The following is a 21,270-nucleotide window of genomic DNA, read 5'->3' as shown; positions in this document are numbered from 1 at the left end:
TCTGCAAGGCCCAACACCTCTGACACTCCACATGACTGAGTCTTACATGGACACACTGGACCACTTAAGTGACTCCCTCATCTCCTTGGGGCTTGGTTTCCCATCTGAAAACTGGAGACACGATTTCTAGTCTGCCTCTTTCTCGGGGCTATTTCTTGAAAGAAACAAGCTAAGGAATCTCTCATTCTCTCTCTCATTCTCTCTCTCTCTCTCTCTCTCTCTCTCTCTCTCTCTCTCTCTCTCTCTCTCTCGGAGCCCACTCTGGTCTTAAACTCACTATATAGTTAAGGACACCCTTGAACTTCTGATCCTCCTGCTCCATGTCCCAAGCTCCATGATTGCCACCATGCTGGGGCTTGAACTAGCGTTTTCACGAATGCTCAGCAAGCACACTAACAACTGCACTGTTTACCCACCCCAGAGAGCATCCTTTCTAAGCTAAACATCAAACTTACACAAACAGCCAAGAACCACTCAAACATGAGGCAGGAGCTGAGTACGGGACAAGGGACCCAATGTGACATGATATGTACTGCTCCTTGTGCCAGGAGCAGAGAACAGCCACAGGAGCCAGAGTGAGAGATGACATCGGTATCCACAAAGAGGGAGGCTAGTCTCGCAAGGCTGTGAGCAAATCGCTTGACTTTCAAGTATTGGTTCAAGGGAATGGTGCCCAGGTTTGCCTGCAAAACTTGGAAGAATTTCTCCGGGGAAAGGGCAAGCCCACACAGACTGGACAGAGATGAGGTAAGAAGTGAACTGAGCAGATGAGTTCTGGACAAGCCATAAGAAAAACAGTATGGTCTAAAATGAACCCTTGGGATCCCACATCTGACTGATATGGACAAGTCTTATTCCAGGAGGCTCGACCCACTGGTACTATTGCCGTTATGAGACCCCAGGTCACGGCACATGAGCTGCAGAGTCAAGGCCACTTACTGCCGTGGCTGGGCTCCTTGGCATGGGGCCCGGGCTTGGCAGGGGCTGGTGTCCCCGGGCCTGTGGCCTGGCGCCGCTTCTGCAGGGCCTGGTAGAGGCCCAGGGCACGGCGCTTGGCCTTGCGAAGGATGTGACAGACATATTGGAAGATTTCCTCATAGCAGTCACCGGGCTCGGCATAACTGGCCACCGTGCTGGAGGACAGGTAGCGCTGGCGTTGCTCCAGCATCAGCCGGTGCTCTCGTTGCTTGGTCTCCGAGAACTGGGTTGCTATGACAACGAGGCACAGGTTGATCATGAAGAAAGAGCCCACCTGTAGCCAACAGGAGGAAAGGACAGGAACAGGGACAGTGGGGACAGATAAGTAGAGAGAGGGGTAGAACCAGCAAGGGGGGGTGGCACGGGAGAAGGGGACAAAGAGATGGAGAAAGAGTTAGCAAGAGCAGGAGACAGACAGAGAGGGAGGCCAGAGAGAGAGAGACAGAGAGACAGAGATAGAGACAGGGACAGGGACAGAGACAGAGACAGACAGGAGAAATGGGGAAGGGTGAGGAGGGGGAGAGGACAGATCAGAGACACAGAGAGGAAAGAAGACAGAGCAGAAAGATGGACAGCAAGACAAAGGACAGCCAGGGTACAGAGTCAAAGACATAGATAAAGGGGGAGGGAGAAGAAAAGGGAGGGGGAGGAGAGGAGAGAAGAGGAAAAAAAGAAGAGAAGGGATGGGGAAACAGAAAGAGAGAGACCAGGATTGGGAGCACATGAGGGATGCATAGTGAGAGGTAGGAACAGGCAGACAGAGGTACAGGGGAGATGGAGGGGCCCAGAGAGACAGAAACACAGACACAGATACACAGATGGGACAGGAAAACATCACTGAGTCCTTGCAGGGGAAGCCACAACCTAGGTGACTTCCCAGGTCAGACTGGGACTGTACCCAAGCCCAGGCCCCATCAGGACTAAGACCCAGCCTCACTACCAACCCATGCAGGTCAGAGATGCTGAAGCCAAGAGGACAGTCACAATCCCTCTAGTCACCAAGGTCCTGAGTCCTACTCACCTGTCTGGATTTGAGCTGTGTGCTTGGAAGGGGAGGTGGAGCCAGGTCCCCCCTCTGTATCCCATCTAACTATTCCAGGATCCACCTCCCCTGGTTCTTAGACCAAAAGATGACCAACAGGCCTCTTGTCCATAGCATTTCCCAGAAAGCTGCTCTCCCCTGGGCTGGTTAAAGACACAGAAACCAGAGAGACTCAGCCCTCTGTAGGCTCACAGGGGCCTTCGTTCAACAGCGGTTGCCCTGGGTGACCCAGGCAGGTCTCATCCTTGCTGGAACTCTGTTTCCCATCTGTAAAATGGGAGGCTGGAGCAAAGTGGGCCCGGGACTTTTCTAACCAGAGACCGGAGGCTGTGTGTGAAGACTAAAGACCTCCCCACCAGCCCACTGATGTCATCCTCTGTCTCGAGAGAGGGGCACTTGGGAACCAAGTGTCCCCAATCACATCAGGGCACATTTACTGAGCACTTACTGGAGAGCAGGGGTATGCAGGCTCCTGGCTGTGTCCCAGCCAGCCCTCCTCATCACCTAGGAACTAATTGCTGCCACTGACCCATCTCATGGAATCTGAGGAGCCTGCCTCAAGTCCTACTAAATGACTTCCTGTGGGAGAGGACTAAGCCTGCCTTCCATCTTCCTCCAGGAAGTCACTTACATACCCGTCCTCCTCCAAAGGGCCCCTCCAGCCCCTACAACTTCTTTCTATCGTGATACCTAAGGTTCTGTATGTCACTGCGACCTCTCAGCTCTTTTTTGCCAGAGACTGGATCTCTGCTCTGCCACAAGAACTCAGTCCATCTTTCCTGGATGTTCTGTTGAAACTAACTTAATGAAGAGCCTGGAATCTGGGCCCTTCTCTCTTTCATCTGGTTTCTCCTGAGTCCAAGGCCCTAGGCTCCCCAGGAAATCCCTGGAGCTGTATCACAGCAGGCGTGGAGCAGGTCAGTAGCCTGTCTGTCCTGACTCCTTAGTCAGGATGTTGCTCATCGGAAGCAAGCTTGCCTTCACCCTCCACCAGGAAGCTAAAGAACCCAGCCTTCATGTTGGGGACTGAACACAGCTCTCCCAGAAGCCTGAGCTCTGTAGACTGTGCTAAGGCAGAAAGCCACCAGTACAAAAGACAAGGTGGACACTTGAAAGCAAGGACAGGAAGTACTGGCCTATAGAGGCAGACAGACCCCCGCCTCCATCACCTGGTCACTCACAGAGCTGCAGAAAATCCAGAGTTCAAAGACTTGCCCAGAGCTCTACCAGGACACTACCAAGGCCAACCTCTTACCCTGTGTCATATCCAGGAACAAGCCCCAGGCAGCCAGTCAGAGCATCTTGTCTACCCCGGGAAAAATGGGGACCAGATGGAACCCCTGAGAAGCTCCATTCTGGAACTATACCCCCAGCTAAGGCCATGAAAGAATGTATTCCTGGGGATTCAGGCAGAGAGAGACAAACAGGACCAGCAGGGTAGATGTTAAAGGCTAGAGGCGAGAAGTGAAGGCCCAGGAGATGAGATGGATGCTCCCAGCCACAGCCCTGATAAGCCCCTTCAATCACTGGCTGGGGTTGGTTGACTACATTTAAAAATATCCCTTCCTGGGGATGAATTGCCTCCTCCTCCTCTTTCTCCTCCTCCTCTTCCTCCTCCTGTCCTGCCAGGCTCCCCTAGCCCCGAGGGCTCTCTGGGGAACTGCCCATCCCTCCTCCCCTCCCTTCCCATCCCCACCTAGCACCATGGTCCATGGTCCTGAACTTGCCCTGATACTTACTATGATGAGCAGGATGAAGTAGATGAAGTTGTAGAAAGAATGTGCGTCCATCACATAGTACATGATCTCCACCCAGCCTTCCAGAGTGATCACCTGTAGCAGGCAGGAGGGCAGGGGCAGAGGCTAAGACACGGGCCCTCCTGTGCTTTCCAGAGTGATCACCTGTAGCAGGCAGGAGGGCAGGGGCAGAGGCTAAGACACGGGCCCTCCTGTGCCTTCCAGAGTGATCACCTGTAGCAGGCAGGAGGGCAGGGGCAGGGGCTAAGACACGGGCCCTCCCATGCACAGGATTTAAGACGAACTTCCGACAGGTGCTGGGGCAGGGGGGCAGCACGAGTAAGGAAACCAAGGCTCCAAGAGATACTGATGTCATTGGCCCATGTCACACTGCCAGGCAGGAGTGGAGATGACACCCCTATCCTCTCTTGCTCAAAGACCCACCCCTGGGGGTGGGGACACAAGCTGAAGAAGCAGAGAGCATGGGGCCCCAGCTCACTAACACTGATAACAGAAACCCTGGCCAAGCTGAGATGTGGGTCAGCTGACCATTCCCTTCCTGTCCCCCACAATGTCATCCAGGGACTAGAATCCATCTGAAGAAAGACAGGCTTTCCTGGGGCCTCCTCAGGTCTGCCTTACCTTTGCTTGTGACAAAGCACTGGGCAACCTCCACCCTCTGGGCAGCCTCCACCCTCTGAGCAGCCTCTACCTTCTGGGCCAACCAACCAAGAGACCCAAAATGGTTGGCCATGGGTTCAGCTCTGAGTCTGTGATACAGCCCTTCCCAAGGCAGAGTGGGAGTCCCTTTTCTTTCTCTGCCCTTCCTCTTTCCTTCCCCTTCCCTTCTTCCTTCTGAGGACAGCAAAACCTCCCTACACAGGAGCTAGCTCCCCTGCTCACAGCATCTGGCTTATTGTCATCTACCCAAGGGAAGGAGTCTGGCGGTACAGTATACCCAGTATGAAGAGTGCGCCCAGAATGAAGAGGAGAAAACTGAGGCAGATAGGCCAAACAAGACCCCTAGTGTCTTACAGACCCAGTTTCCTGAACAAACCCTACCCAGTCCCCTCCAGAGTGCAGAGATGGAGTAGGTGTGAGTCTGCACAAGGTGGTATAATGTTCAGAACATGAGAGCGTTTCCTATGTTCTTCCGATCAGACTTCACCTAGGCCTGGCCTCAGTTGTTGTCCCTCTAGGAATGGCCTTCCTTACCATGGTGGGCCCTTGCTCTAGCTCAGCCAGCCCTTACAATGGAGCCCTCAGTGAGGACTCAGCCCACCTGGGCATCTATAAGGAGCACGGGCCTTGAGGTGAGTCCAAGTGAAATGAAGTTTTGGTTTGTTATTTATAGCAACCACTTGCTCCTTGGACAACGGGCACAAGGAGTTTCCTTCCTTTGAACCTTGGGCTTTCTGCCTGCAAGGGGAGCAGGATGAAGCCTATTCCAACAGCGTGTTGGACAGATCTCAGGAAGTAGCTGGCAAAGTCCAGCTCAAGGCTTTACCCACTGAGTGAGGTTGCCAGCCATACCACCCGCTGCTGGCTGACCAGTCCTGGGCTTGAATGTTCTCACCTGGAAGATCACAATCCAGGCGTAGCCAATGTTGTCAAAGTTGATGGCGCCCTTGTGAGGGTTGGCGTTGCCCGTGCGGCAGACGTTGTAGTAGCGGTTCCAGTTGACGCAGAGGCCGCTGGCATTGAGGTCTTGGTGTCCGGCCCCGAAGTCGTACACATCATCTTTGGACAGACAGCATTCTCGGCCCTGCTCCTTGAGTGGGGGTATCTCGTGGCAGCCCATGATGCCATTGTCCCCCGACAGGGAGCAGATAAAGGGCATCTCGTCATCCTCCTCTGGTTGGTAATAAGGGGGCAGGGCCACATCCCCTTGTCTGCCACAAAAAAAGAAAAGAGCAGCAGGGGAGGGTCATTGCCAGGTGTACCAGATAAAGAGAGGCCATGCTGTGGTGGTAGGGTTAGCCCAAGGCCACATCACCACCTCCAGGCCCAGGAATGTGCAGTCCCCTCCTAAGATACTATTTCCCACTTCTGTTATGATCACAAAAGTCCTGACAGGTCTATTGTGATCTCTTCTCATGGTTCCCTCCTCTGAAGAACCTTCCCTGGAGGAGCCTCCCTTCCACAGAACTAAGCCAGGGCTCCCTGAGCTACACTGTGGCCTGGGACAGATGCTATCCAGCTTCCTGGCTGGACCAGGCCACACAGAGTTTAGACAAGACAGACTGAGTGCTCAATTAGTAGCCACAGGATTTCGCTGGCCCAGCAGGTGAGGGCGTGTATGGCCCTGGGCCGAAATCTCTTCCCTTCCTGGATATGGATTACCTCATCTACGACATTTGCTCATAAGCTCTGCTTTGCCCACCACATAATCACAAATGAAATCCCCGTTGTGATTTTATCTATGGAACCCAGCTAGACGGATCAAAGAGGGATCATCCAGGCAGGGTTTAAAATTGAAAGGACGAACAGAAACTAACCCTACAACAGAGGACTCTGAGACTGTAGTAATGAGCCTAGTGTGGTGTTTTACAGGACTGGGGCCCTTAGTAGGGACCACAATATACAGAGACAGACCCATGTCTTAAGGCAAACACAGATGCCAGTACTCAGGAGTCTGAGGCAGGAGGATTGTGCATTTGGGGCTAGCCTAGGCTAAGCATTGAGTTCCTGGTCAGCCTGGACTGAATAACAAGATGTTGTCTCTTATTTGCTTGCTTGGTTGGCTGGTTGCTTGAGACAGGTCTCACATAGCCCATGCTGTCCTCGCGCTTTCTATACTAACAATGACCTTAAACTTTGTCAAAAAAATACTTAACTCACTTAAACATTTTTAAAAAGGCAAACAGCCGGGCGGTGGTGGCGCACGCCTTTAATCCCAGCACTTGGGAGGCAGAGGCAGGAGGATTTCTGAGTTCGAGGCCAGCCTGGTCTACAGAGTGAGTTCCAGGACAGCCCGGGCTACACAGAGAAACCCTGTCTCGAAAAAACAAAAAAAAAACAAAAAAAAAAAACAAACAAACAAAAAAAAAAGGCAAACAAATTTAGGGGAGTGGTGGTGCATGCACACACCTTTAATCTCAGTACTTAGGAAGCAGAGGTAGGCAGGCGGTGGTGGCACATGCCTTTAATCCCAGCACTTGGGAGGCAAGGCAGGTGGATTTCTGAGTTCGAGAGTTCGAGGCTAGCCTGGTCTACAGAGTGAGTTCCAGGACAGCCAGGGCTACATAGAGAAACCCTGTCTCGAAAAACCAAACCAAAAAAAAAAAAAAAAAAAGGAGGCAGAGGTAGGCAGATCTCTGAGTTCAAGGCCAGGCTAGTCTTCATATAGAGTTCTAGGATAGCCAAGGATACACAGAAAGACCCTGTCTCATAAAACAAAAAGCAAAAACAAAAACCAAATAGAAGCAATACACTGCCTCCTCTCATCTGAATGGCCACCTCAAGGTGTTGTAACTCAGTGTGGAAAGAACGTGTGTAAACAGACATCCAAACCGTTGGTGGGAGTGTAAACTGCACCACCCTTGTGGAAGACAATTCATCAACATCCTTTAACAGTCAAAATGTTACAACCAGCCACACAAAGGCTCAGGACCGCCTGCTTCCAATAAAGACATCACTTTGATCCCCTGCAGAAACGCTGGACCACGCCACACATGGTTGTGGGAAGACTGAATACCCATTAAATAAATCAAACTTGATGTCAATTGGTCCATCACATAACGCACGCAGAATTCTTTGTGATGGAACAGACGAGACAGAAAGAAGCCAGAAACAGAGAGTGTTTTTCTGACTTCAGGCTCTGAGAGTTATTCAGTAACGATGCTAAAAAGATTGCAAAGCTGAACAGGATTGGGGGGCCAAGTTTTTCCAGCCCCAAACGCCATTTGCAGAGTTAAACAGCCACTCCTTAGGACTCCTGCCTGTGACCAAGCAAGCACACTGCTATTACTTATCCAACTGTCAATTTGGGTCATTTCTAGGTATGGGGTCCTTATGACTCAGAATTATTCTTGCCTATGTGCTTTAGTAGGTACAAACAACCCTTCTTTCCTTTGTGTGGGGGATGGTATTTGTTTGTTCAATCCAAGGTGACCTCTAACGATCAACCTGCCAAAGCACCCTGAACACAAGAATTGCAGGTGAGCCACCACTTGCAGCTAAAACTCATTGGCTCTGAGTTTTGTTTTGTTTCTCTTTGTAGTGCTGAAGACTGAATCCAGGGGCCTCGTGCATGCCAAGATACCGCTCTGCCAGCTGAGCTACGCCCTCAGCCCCATCCAATCAGCCTTTCTTCTGAGCAAAGCCCCAGGGTACTCCTGACAAGCTGGGTGTGTTTAGCATTGGGTTGTCTAGCCTCCTACAATGAATCCTAAAACCACCCTGAAGATCCACTGAGACCTCCCAGAACACAGCAGAACGTCGCCTGCTCTGTGTCTGCAGCACTTACTGGCCCTTCTCATTTTAACTATTCTGGTGGGGCACCACAGCGCCTCACTGCCATTTCTGTTACAACTCCCTTAAGACCTGAAAGAAGATGAGCCTTTTCAAATACTCACCTGCCACTCCTGGAGCCCCTTGAGGGGTCTCTAGTAAGATCTTTTGGACTAGCTTTTAATTAGATCATCTTTTGCCTTCTTATCAGTTTATAGTCCTTCTTTATATGTTCTGGACTTGAGATCTCTGGTGGATACAGGTATTGTAAAGTTTTTGTTTCAAGCTGTTCTTTTTCAGACCTAATCACTCCTTCAAACCTACAGACATCTTAAAGTCATGCAATACTTGGAGATTTTCAGCTCACTGTGGACATCAACCCAGATGGGAGGTGGTCTCCCAGCTCCACAAGTGAAGGATGGAGAGACTCAGGAGACCTGGGACTCAGGGATCAATGCAGCTAGCACTGAGGGGTGATGGATGACCACCGGTCATTACTGGAGACTCTCCTGCCAGCCTCTGTCCTGGTACTCTTCTGCCAGCCCCACTCCCTGAACTTAGAAACCCTAGGGCAGCTGTGCCAGTGGCCAGCCTTCACCTAGACATCAGTTCAGATGACCAGACAATACATGGACAGCCCAGCCCAGCCCAGTTCCCACATCTACGTACCCCCAACCCTTCCTCTACTGTACTAGGATGTGGCTGAACCCTCTCCTGGGGTTTCCCATGGCTCTGCTGGTACCAGCCTTAATTGGTCAAGTGATTGCTTTGCATTAGGACCTCTTTTCAGATCACCAGCACCCACATAAAAACTGGTCATGATGATACGTGTCTGTAACTCCAGCACTAAGAAGCCAAAGATATGAGGGCTTCTAGAGCCTGCTGGCCAGCCAGTCTAGTCAAATTGGGCAGTTTCAGTCTCAGTGACAGCCCCCATCTCAAAAATAAACAAATAAATAAATAAATAGAGATCAATCAAGGCAGACCCCCCCCAAACGTTGGCCTCTGGCCTCCACACACATGCATACATGAAGCCACGGACACACATACACATTCACACAAACCAACGAGTAAAGACAATATGCTTCTCCCACAGGATACTGGGAAGGTAAGTGAATTGGTCCTACAGATCCAGGTACCATTTCTGTGCCTTCTCAATAAATGAACAGGGGCTCTCCCTCCCACCAGGAGCATCCCAGTCTGGTGGAACACACATGGTGCCTGCTCAGCACTTCCTAGGGTCAGGCATTGGCCTAAGATTCTACATGTTCTAATTTGAGTCATTCTCAAATCACCTCTGTAATAGGGAAACTGAGGCACAAAGTTGCTGAAGTCATGAGGCTAGCAAGTGGCAGAAGCAGAATCTGACCCCGAAGTCCAGACTCCATTGCCCAAGCCCCCCCCCCCCCCCCCCCCATGGCAGCATTGGGAGGCTCTGACACAAATTACCTCCTACCTCAGCCCCTCCCCATTATCCACCAAACATCATCCTTGACCCTTCAGGTTCGGGTCAAAGTTGTGTCCATAGACATCCCAGAAGTCCTTTCTTCTCAGCCCAGCACCCTAAATCCAAATAAACATTTAGCTCCTTTATTCTCCTTTATCCTAGGGTCAAGACCAAGAAACAGTGCAGAGCCTGCCCTCAGAAGTGGCAGGCAAATGTTTGTTATGATACCCATGCTCTGAGAGAGGCAGAAAGGAACCTTGACAGCAAGGTTCCCTGAGTAAGTCCCTCTCTAGGTCTTATTCCCTGTCTGTATAGTAATAGCTTGGACTGAGGTCCCCGGGGGGCTCAGCACACACCCCTGTGTTCCATCTAGGAAGGATCTTGCTCTACCTAGCCTGCATGGCTCGGGAGTTTGTTCATAGAATGGCTGGCTAGGGGTTGGAGGTGTGATTTGAGGCCTCCAGACAACAAGTTAGGGAGAAAATAAGCCAAGAGGATGAGGGGAATTCCCCACTGAGTGCCTGTTGCTTCTGTCTATGGCAGGTTTGGCTCACCAGATCCTGAGCTGAGGTCTGGTCAGAGCCCATCTGTGTGAGCTCCAGGAAAGACCTACTTGTTAGCTTTCTTACCAGCTGCTCTGCGGCCTGCTGCGAGCTAGGTCTTTTGAGTTGAGGTCTGACCCTGTCTCCCTCTATGGGGGTTGCAAATAACCTTGGCCTCGCTCTCTGCCTAAGCCTGGAACTTACCAACCTCTTTCTCCCTGAAGTGCAGTCATCCTCTGACCGAGTGGGGCCTGTCAGTCACGGTCTCTGGCCCTGATGAGACTAGGAGCTCAGGAGAGTCACCCAGCCTCGCCAGCTATGACTTGCCCCTGAAGTTCTCTGGCTCCTCTCACATTTGGAACTCTTTTTTGCAGGTGGGCTAGCTACACATTGGCCCAACGTGCGGCCCAGGCGTGTCCACAGCACTGCGCGCCCGTCTTCCCTCATCACAGGCAAGGGAGGGCTGGAGCCACCTCTCAGAGCCCAGATAGGACCAGGGAGCAGCCAACCAGGAAACAGCACATAAATTCTCCTGTTGCAGAGCCAAGGAGAACCAGTCTTCTTCCCTACCTGCCTCTGTACAGGGTTACTGTTCACTCATTCATGCTCTCATCATTCATTCACTCATTCATTCATTCATTCGTGCTGTTATCCACATTTTAATCCGCCCCTCATTCATCCATTCATAGTGAACAGGCACTGTTGTAGGCCTTGAGAGAAGAGTGAGGACCAATCTGTCCTAGTCTAGGGGGAGAACACACATCCTAGGGTCCTCGAAGGCCAAGTATGTCATTTCTCCAGTGACCCCAAATACTCAAGCTGACAAATGGGACCACTGCAGGGAAAGATTGGCCAACAATGGAGCTTAGCAGCTGGTGCGTGTGCTGCCTGGGGAAGAGGCAACAATCCTCCCTCAGAGGGTGACATGAGGGTTGAGCCTAGATAGTGAGACAAGTCCAGCCACAGATCCACATGGGACAGAGGGGGCACAGATGGATGGTGAGCCCCAAATGCCAAGAGCTCACACACATGCTGCTCTTGAAGGACTTCCTCTCTTCCTGCCCCTGACAACTCAGGACTGCCCTCTGCCAAGCACTCAAACAAGTGTAAAAGCCCCTCGCTCACTATCCACGGGGTCCTCACCCAACAAGGTAGCCCTTCTCTGGCCTCCTCAGGTACCCAGTGCTCCCCACAGCATAGCGATGGGTAGGTAGACTAGCCCCTACCCAACCTTCACCTCCCGTTACATCACATTGTCCCTAATGCTCCAAACCCTGAAAAGGGAGGCTCATCCCAGCTCATGCAATATCTCAACACCGCCACACTCGGAAGAGACACTCAGCCTTGGCGACCAAACAAACCCTAGCTGTAGGTACCCTCGCTCAACGAAGGGCAGGCCCTGAATACATCTGCCAGGTTAAAATAGACATGATCAGTCTTCTGTTTCAGCCTCTGTGGGCCTGGAACACAGTAGCATCCCAGTGGCTTGTGGAAACTGGAAGCTGAAGTACCCTTACCTCCAAACACATAGTGTGTGCATACACTCTAGGCTGCTGTCACTGCTTGGGAAGAAGGGATTCTAAAGACATCATTTTGAGAAACAAACCCATTTTTAAGCAGATCTTGACATTCTGCCTGGAGGGGTGCCTGGTTCCCACTCTAAACCCAACAGCAGGATGTGTGCTGGTCCCATTATGGCACTCCCACACATCCCTCCTTGGGTTCTAGAACTTTCTCTCCTTCCAATGTCCAAACCTCCGTCTCTCCTTATATCCAGCCTTCCCCGATTGGCTGTTTCTACGTTGTTGGCCCAGTTCTCAGTTAGCAAATGAGTTAGCAAGAGGCAGGTCAGAGTCAGCAGGAACAGAGTGGGTTGGAGATGGGGTAGGAGTGAGGAACGCTGGCCAGGGTTTTATGTTGATAGAAGCTAGGGTCTTCTGAGATGAGGGAATCTTAACTGAGAAAATGCTTCCCTTGGGTTGACCTACAGGCAAATCTGCAGGGCATTTTCTATTGATAACTGATGTGGGAGAACCCAGCTCACTATGGGTGGTGCCACCCATGGAGTGGTGGTCCTGGATTCTATAAGAAAGCAAGCTAAGCAAGCAATGAGGAACAAGCCAGTAAGCATCACCCCTCCATGGCCTCTGCTCCAGCTCCTGCCGCCAGGTTCCTGCCCTGCTTCAGTTCCAGTCCTGACTTCCCTAAATGATGAACTGCAAGCTGTAAGATGAAATAAACCCTTTGCTCCCCGAGGTGCTTCTGGTCCCCATGTTTTATCAAAGCAATAAAAAGCTTAATTAAGATGGGGTGGGGGACTCACATGGTGAAGTTCTCCTCCAGGAAGCAGCGGTTCCGCAGCAGGCCTGCCCAGAGCTGCACGCCGATGATGCCGAAGATGAAGAAGACGAAGAAACAGAGCAGGAGCACATTTCCCAGCATGGGCAGCGTGTCGAGCAGCAGGTTCACCAGGATCCGCATGCCTGGGAGAGACAGTGGTATCAGAGAAGCAAGAGGAGCAGGCCAAGAGGCTAAGGGGTAGCTGGAGGAGAGATGGAGCCTCTCTCCTCCATGTCTGCCCCTATGCCCACAAAGCCAGAAAATGGCTCTGGGCCCTGCTGCACTTCCATGAGATCATGGGTGAAGGAACACACACTTAGGGAGCCCCCCTTTACGTGCTGAGTGCTCACCTGAGGATGTGCACAAATAGGCTCTCCTTTAGCCTCCGTAGTAACCCCTTGAGGCTGGCAATATTATCTGTTTTATACAGGCGGTCCAGAGGACCAGCAGGAGCTCTTTGCACAGCATCCCCTGGCTAGGTAGCAGAAGGATGTGAATTTAAACTGTGGCCTGATACTGAGTCTACCCTTCTTTCTACGACCAATCCTTTTCTTCATGTGGCTTGCTCACCCTAACAACCTCCTATCGGCTGCCTCAGCCTGGTGAAATCTCACTCTGTGGAGCCTTCCCAACCTTCTCCCACCAGAGCATTCAATCCTACGCTCCAGGCAATCTCAGCCTCTCCTAGCCTAGGCTACCCTGTATAGTTAGTTTGTATGTTGTGCGGCCCTAAGAGAATTGCATCCCATTTGCATCGCCATCTGACTCTAATAAAGGCCCGTCCGCCTGTACACTTTCTTGTCCTATCTACTGGGCTGTAAGCTCCCGGGAGATAGGATCTGTGTCTGAGTTGCCTCAATAGTCCCAGAAGCCGGGGGGGGGGGGGGGGCCAAACCCAGAAGACAAGCTTCGTCGACGTTTGCTGGATGACTGGTTGCTCCTGTACAAGACTGGGGAGGAGGGGAAGATTGGAGGGGGGGGAGGGACGATGACAGGTAGGTGAGTTGGTCCTGTTGGACTTTGATTGATCCCAGCGTGATACTGAGGTGGTTATTAATGAGGATAATTATCATGGATTTACATCGCAAACTCGGTGTGGAGTGATTTCCAATCAATAATTAATGCCCACCCCCATCTTCCCTCCCCACAAAACTAGGTCAGCGTCCTCTCAGGAAAAGCAATGGGGCTCCCTGGCAAGCTGCGTCATCCAACTGAGAACTTCCAGGGCCAGAGCTCAGCACCTGATTGCTTTATATCTACCCTCCAACATGGGGACCAAGAGGGATGTTTACTAGGGGAGACAAGATATGTCCCAACGTGATCCCCGAAATGGACCAACTGCAAGCCTTCCTGGGGCTGCAATCATTCATTCACGTTTGCACGCATGCATGCATTCATTCATCGAGCGGTAGATTGCCCGCACTGTGCTGAGAATTCCCCTCAGAGCTCACAGCCCAGCAGCGGGGTCCAGAGACAGCAGCGCTGAGCAAAGGGACATATTTGTGGGGAGGATGAAGTGGAGCTGGGCCCTACAGGATATAAAGAGCCTGCCAGAGGTGCTGAGGGGAAGTGTAGCCTGTGAGCATGCGTAGCTGCCTTGCCAGGCCTGGGGTCACTGTAGAGGATTCCAATGAGTTAGGTAGGGAAGGCCTGGGAGGATGGATGACTAATCAAAGGCCTGTGTCACTGTCACCAGCAGATCTCAAAGCAGCCACAGTCGTTGAGTGGCTCTGGGCTCGGCAAAGTGCCATCCCAGAGTCTACACACTGGATGGAGACCAGGCACTGGACCAGACTACCTTGAGGAGGCTGCAGGCTCCGCTCCGCGCGCAAGGCTCACTAACTAGCTCAACGCCAGCCTGGCTGCTCCTGGCTGCTCCCAAGGGTGCCCTTTGTTGCTCAATTAATCACATTTCCCTTGTTCTCCAGGATATTGAAATTCTGAGCTGCCAGCCATTTTCCCTGAGCAGCTGCCCTCTCCCTCTGCTTCTCTCCCGCCCAGGGGCCCAGCTCCTCTCTCAGGGTTCCTCTCTAGGGCCTGGGGAGTCCCGGGGCCACAGAGCCAAGGTGTAATTAGGTAACTAGGAATTTAGCACAAATTGAATTCGTCCATGGCTGCCCAGGGAATTGGGACCACGGGATTAGGAGTCAGGCAATGCCCCAAGGAGCCTAGCTAAGCCTTCTTTTACATACTTGGTATAGTAGAACAGTCAAAGAGGTAGGATGTTGACGCTCTTCCTCCAGTACCCTGGCGCTAGGCACATGAGGACGAGGAGGTAGGAGAGGGCAAAAAGCAGAGGCATAGACAGAGCAGTAGAAAGAAATGGAGACAGAAATTGGTAAGAAGATGGGACAGAGGGACAGAGGGAAGGGTACACGCATGAGAGAAAGAGCCACCTTCAGACTTCTCTTTCTACGTGCTATCTCCTCCTCCAAGCAGCCTTCCTGGGTTCTCACCACATCTGGTCAAAAGTGCCCGTCCTCCAGCACAGCTGCCCCTGTCATAGCCTCCCTCTCTGAGACTGGGCTAACTTTGGATGCCTTCAGCCTGAGTCAGGAGCCAGGTGACCCATTATGTCAGTGGCCCCAAGAATCTAGCTAAGGGCCTGTTCCCCAGCTAAAAAGGGACAGGAGACACAGGATATCTGCCTTAGACTCACCCCTGGTGGCAGCCAGCACAGTCCAGATGAAGAGGTCTAGGTACTAGTCCCAGCTGGGTAGCAAGACAGACCCCTCCCAGGACCACAGTAGCCTCAGGAATAGGCAGGCAGTTCCCACTGCACATAGGTATTTGATTCAAGAGCATGTGTGTCCACACATACACTACTCCTCTTCTTTGTCCTCCTCCTCCTCCTCCTCCTCCTTCCCCTCCTCCTCCTCCTCTTCAATTCAGCCTATAGTCCATTCAAAACATCCCTATCAAGACAGCCCCGTGTCCTCTCCCGGAAGCAGCCCTGGCCAGCACTGCTATATCCTCTGCAGACCCAGTTTCCCTCCGGGCCAGCACACACTCAGAAGGGCATCTTGCACCTTCAGTTCTCCTCTTCTGGTCTCTAGAAATGGGCTGGTGCCTGACTTGAGCCCTCTCTCCCTCGGTCACAGTACCAATGACCCTGAAGGACCCCTGTATGTTCAGGGCTCCACTACCCTGAATTTAGGTTCTTAATCCAGGCAAGTCTGCATGCAAGTTCCATATTCCCTAGTCCTGCCCGGGGCCTGCCCAGAGCAACAGCCCCTCAGGACACAACAGATTACAGAATAAAAGGCTGATGGGCAGGGCCTAGAGAGATGCCTCACCAGTTTGGAACATGGCTACATCTTCCAGAAGATGGGGTTTGATTCCTAGCATCCACACAATTCCTAGCAGTCATCTGTAACTCCAGTTCTGTGGGATCTGATACCCACTTCTGGCCTTTATAGGCCTCTGGCACACACATGGAGCACAGGCATACATGCAGGCAAAACACCCACACAAACAAAAGGAACAAATAAAGATTTAAAGAGAGACTGATTGGTGAATTCCCTTCCACCGCTACTAAACAGGAAGCCTGTCACCACCACACTGGGCTCTGGGCCTCGGGGACTCGTCAGCTTTAAAAATCAAACCAGATGAGGCCAGATGTGGTGAAGAATCTTTGTAATTCCTCCACTTAGGGTGGATGAGGGAGAAGGATTGCCTGAAGTTTGAGGCCAGCCTGAGCTACAGAGGAAAACCCTGTCTCGAGAGTCAATTAACTAATTAATTAAAATAAAATAATAAAATGAAATTGGAAAAAAAAAACAAATTTCTGTGCCCCGTGAAGAACATGTGAGAACAGACAAGCCTGATGAGTCTGTAGATCTGTCCGTTTGTCCGTATGACACTAAATATGAAGATGGGCAAACCAGGAAGGGGGGGTGCTGTCAGTCGGGGTTGGGGGACCAGAAAAGCAAGAGTATGCTGAGCAAAGGAGGTAAAGAGTCATGTCCGTACTAATGAACTTCAGGCAGCAGGCACGGCCAGACACAGAGAACAGAGCAGGGCAGGGCAGAAGAGGCCACTGGGAAACAGCTCTCAGGATCCTGGGCAAATGCCCAGTGAATGCCATCACGTGAGCCCATCTCATATGGCGGACAGGCTTATAGGCTTTGTGACCAGGGAGGCAGTGGTAGCCGTATAAAGGTGGGAGGCAGGAGGAATGGGTTCCCCATCCTGAATCTCACTGTTGAGATTATCCCAGCCACTTTAGGCCTACTTCACGGCTCATCAGTAGTTTGCCACTGGGCATCTGATCCATCTGTCCCTATGTGTCTTACCTGTCCACACCGGCCATCGGGATAAGCTAAAGGACAGGAGAGCCAGGTCCAGATGACACAGAGTGGCATGGAGACACAAAGAGGATCCTGGCGACACTGGGAAGGTGGGTTCAAGAGATGTGGCATAGGGTGTGGGAGGAAGGAAACCATCAGGGATAGCTGGAAGGCTTGGGGTCACGGAGCAGCCATCAGTGGGACAGGAATCCATCTAGACATGTGGAGTTTGGGGTCCCTGACCATCCTTGTAGAGTTGCTTCACTAGGGCTAAGAGTGTGGGATTCAGGAGAGAAGGGTCTGATGTAGGAGTGTGACGTGAGTGGCGGCGGGGATAGGGGTCTAGATGGCATCAAAACTGGTGCTGTAATGGCAAAGGCCAGACAGGGAAGTGAATACAACAGCTCCATCCCAACCCTAAGAGATGGAGAGCCCCATGATGGATAAGACATGAAGAGGCCCCACGGTGACCATAGAGGAGACAGCGAGAGGGAGATTCACTTCCTAGTAGGAATTTCCTCCCCAGGTCCAAGGTGCTCTGCAGACAGGGGCTGTCAACTCAGATTAGCTCGGCCACACTGCCAGGCTAACTCAAGCACAAATCATGGGACATGTGCCAGCCTCAGTCAGGGCACAACCCACATGCCGGGGACAGGAGGGACAGCAGAGAAAGAGATGTGCCACGGCTGTGGTCTGGCCCCCAAGGCTGCATGCTTTCTGATCCGGCCAGGTTGGTGGAGGGCACAGAGCAGCCAGGAGAGAGGAAAGTGCTGAGCTCAGGGAGAAGCCGTCTGCTGCCCTGTTGTTGCCAAGCCAACTAATCAGAGGCACAACAGGGGCTAGGGAGGCCGGGCCAGGCAGCAGACGGTTGGACTGCCAGGGTCACAGTTGCTGGCACCAGCCCAGCCTGGAAGGGGTCTATAGGTTGAAGACAGACACCGAGTCCCAGAGCACCCTGTCTTCATCCCACAGGCCTTGAGTACCTCCACCAGAGTAGTGTGTGCCCACGCCCTGGGGATGTACTCACCTACAGTGTCCCAAGCAACGCTCATTTTCCTAAGGTACTGTCACCCTCCTCTGTGAGGTCTCCTCAAAGCATTTGCAGTGCCTTAGCCCTGACCCCTGGACCCTTGAGCACCACCTGGGGTTCAGGTGTCAGCTGATGATGACGGGCTACAGATGAATCTTTGCTTTGACCATACATGGCTCTGGTGTAGAGGACCCAGGCAATACTACTTCAGATGAAGAGCAGTCAAAAGGCCAATTCACAGTCTTACTCCTACCCAGTGTCCTGTCCAGCAGTCCTCCAGATTCCTAGAACACGATTCAGCATTTGACCTGAACTGACTGCCCTGGCCCCACCCCCTAGCATGTCCCACAAGCCCTTTGGGTTCTCAAGCAGACATCTGGCCAGATGTTCTCCACCATGCTCTTCAGAGAAGACAGCAAGCAGTTCTTGGTAGTAGGGTCCTGGCCTCATCTCTCTCTCTCTCTCTCTCTCTCTCTCTCTCTCTCTCTCTCTCTCTCTCTCTCTCTCTTTCTCTCTCTCTCTCCTCCTTTCTCCCTCCTTCCTGACTCAACCCAAGAAACCACATACTCCCAGAGAAGACAAAATGTCCATGTCAGCTGTGTCCCACAGCTTCTCTTTCTCCCAGAACCTGTCCCAAATAAGACTCCCTAGGTCCTTCCAGGAAAGACCCGTGTCTTCCTGTCCCTTCTCAGCACAGTTGGCCTGACAGTGATCCAGTTGGCCAAGTGCTTGATGAACCCCTGCCATTTATCACTAAACCCCAGATGTGAGCCACCCACTCCCACCATGTTCCTTTGTCTTCAGATCCTCCAACAGGGGACCAGAGTTAACTGGAGCAATCTCCATCCTGCTGTGTGGTCAAAATGATGTGATGCCCATGGAGGTGGATGATGGGTAATAACACCAGCAGTCAGGAACAGGAAGAGATGAGAGGTGAGTCCTTAACTCTCCCAATGTGCAGTTCCCTGCCCTGCCACACCAGCTCCAGAATGTATCAGTAGGATGCTCTGTCTGCAGGAATACCCACCCATACTCTGAGTCCTTGATGGACTCTTCTAAAACCAGCCTCTACAAAGATGTCCCCAGGTACTCACATCTTCAACCCAGAACCTGCCCTTTACTTCTCACACCTGATGTCCTGCAGGAGGTTCTCCACAAACACCACGCCACTGCAGCCACGCAACAGGGCAGAGATTGGTAATATTACCTCCGCTTTCTAGTTGGAGGATTCAAAGACAGAGGGCTTGCTGGGATCCCAGAGCAGGTGAGCTGAATTAGAACCTTGGGCTGACAGTGCAGTAGAGAGAGCTGTAGCTCAGAGCTTCCTGCTGCAATGTAGTATTGACCCCACCCCATCCATGGGTATCTTGAAGTATCTTCTCCATTCTATATAGACAACTCAGACCAACCCAGGGTTCCTTGCGGGAAGGTAGATTGTGACAGAACCGGTGACTCTAAGCCCAGGCACAACTCAGTCCCTGAAGGTTGCTCAGAGTCTTGAAGCAGACGCCCTTTCAACAGCCTAGCTTGGAGTGCAACCACTAGATGCAGCATGGGCCAGCTCCATGTTCCCCAGTGACTGCCCAAGTTTCTAACTGAAGGAGAAGGCAGCTTTGCACTTTGAAAGATCTCAACCAATGGGACTCAAGGAAACTTTGTGGTAACTTGGGGATGGGGATGTAGACAGAGGCAGGCCTAGAAGGGGATGCAGCCTTGCAGATAATCCAGTCCCATCATGCCAAGGCCCAGAGAGGAGCAGTAGCTAATAAGAGATTGAACAGTAAAGAGCCAGAACTCAGACCTTGCCTCTCTCCTCACCTTTCTCCCTTCCTGTCTCCCTCATCCACCAAAGGCTGGAGCTAAGGAAGCTGCAGGGGTGGGCTGAACGGATATACTTTGAAATTTTCTGTAACAAGAGCTCTGACTTCTGGGACCCCTTCCTATACTATCAAAGCTGAGAACCATATAGCTAACTCAGCCTCTCTTCTGCTCTGTGCCAGTAGGGAAACTGAGGCCCATGTTGCAACAAAGCGGAGAACAGGACTTGCACTCTCTGATCCCTAGTTGGGTATTTATGGATGATCAAGTTAAGACTCTATCCTACACTGCATTTTTTAAGGTTCAGGTAACCCTGCCTCCTTGATTTCCCAATTAATCACGGATAATCTGACTGTCCAAGGCTGGCTCTCTAGCTTGCCATCTAGTGGTGAAATGGAGAGCTGCAGGCTACTGCTGAACACATCCCAAGGCAGACACAGCTAAAGAGCCCAGGCCCCCTGTCAGGTCACTCATTACCTGGTGACTCCTAGTGGAAGACAGGACAACCAGGGACAAAAGAGCTTCTCCTTCAGAATGAGGGGCTGAGTTGTTGGACTTCGGGTATCTCCATTTTCTAACTGTCCTGTACTCCTGGGGTTTAGTTACTAAAGGAGGTTAGTTTAAACTGGGAAGTAGCAAGGTATGCCTTTGATCCCAGCACTAGGGAAGCAGAAGCAGGTGGATCTCTGAGTTCAAAACCAGCCTAGTCTACAGAGTGAGTTCCAGGACAGACAGGGCTATGTAGAGACATGTCTCAAAAAGGAGGAGGAGAAAGAAGAAGAGGAAGAGGAAGAAGAAGAGGAGGAAGAGGAAGAGGAGAAGGAAGAAGCAGAGGAGGAGAAAGAGGAAGAGGAAGAGGGAAGAAAAAGAGAAAGAGGAAGAGTAGTTTTATCCTAAGGTCTTTTCTGTGGAATGTAGCTGCTTTCTTGATCTGAAGGTATTTTGGATCCTGATGGTTCATGTTCTCAGCAACTCCACAATGCTGAACTCTGAGAGAGATAACTGCCCGCTAAGAGGGCATCTGAGGAGTCCCAGGGGTGCCATTAGCTGATAGAAGGTACTGAGGCAAGGCTTGGAGCCTACCTTGACTATCTGTGCCCAGAGCTTCGATAATTGGAACTTACAGGAACATAGGGATGCTAGGCTCAAGACTGACCCCTGCCCTTCTCCTGAGAATGGGCAAGCTGGTGTTTGGGTCATTGAGAGACCACCTCAGTCCCAAAGCCACTTAACAAGCTCTGTACACAGCCAGCCAGGGATCTGGGAAACGTGGAGAAATAGAGTGGCCAGGTTTCATATATTTGTTCATGAGTGACAGACACCATGACATGGCACACAAGCAATTACAAACACACACACACACCACACATTTACATACACACATATACATTCACATGTGTGCACATGTGTTCTCCTGTGAATACATGTAGATCTCCATATCCACACACCTGTTCAGAAACCATCAAGCAGGAGAAAGACCCACACCCTGCATGTCTGTCCAGTCCCTTCAGGCCTATCGCATTTGCTAACATCCCTTCACACGGCTGTGCCATACTTGTCAGATCCTGGGCCTGATGGAGACCGTGACGTAAGATC

The 21,270-nt window shown here is 51.7% G+C and overlaps 1 protein-coding gene across 1 annotated transcript in view; it reads right to left on the bottom strand.

The window, feature by feature from the left end:
* Cacna1i (calcium voltage-gated channel subunit alpha1 I) overlaps positions 1-21,270 on the bottom strand; it is a 98,633-nt gene that overhangs the window by 36,794 nt on the left and 40,569 nt on the right. Inside the window, exons 5-8 of the mRNA XM_028789847.1 lie at positions 12,521-12,680; positions 5,333-5,648; positions 3,760-3,852; positions 940-1,252 (exon numbers count right to left, since the gene is read on the bottom strand). Of these exons, the coding sequence (XP_028645680.1) occupies positions 940-1,252; positions 3,760-3,852; positions 5,333-5,648; positions 12,521-12,680 (882 nt within the window). The remainder of the gene's footprint in view (positions 1-939; positions 1,253-3,759; positions 3,853-5,332; positions 5,649-12,520; positions 12,681-21,270) is intronic.

This window comes from Grammomys surdaster, unplaced genomic scaffold (assembly GCF_004785775.1).
Source record: "Grammomys surdaster isolate TR1022 unplaced genomic scaffold, NIH_TR_1.0 125852, whole genome shotgun sequence".
Lineage (NCBI taxonomy): Eukaryota > Metazoa > Chordata > Mammalia > Rodentia > Muridae > Grammomys > Grammomys surdaster.
The sequence above is the reverse complement of the archived record's forward strand: the minus strand, read 5'-3'. Positions and strand labels throughout refer to the sequence as shown.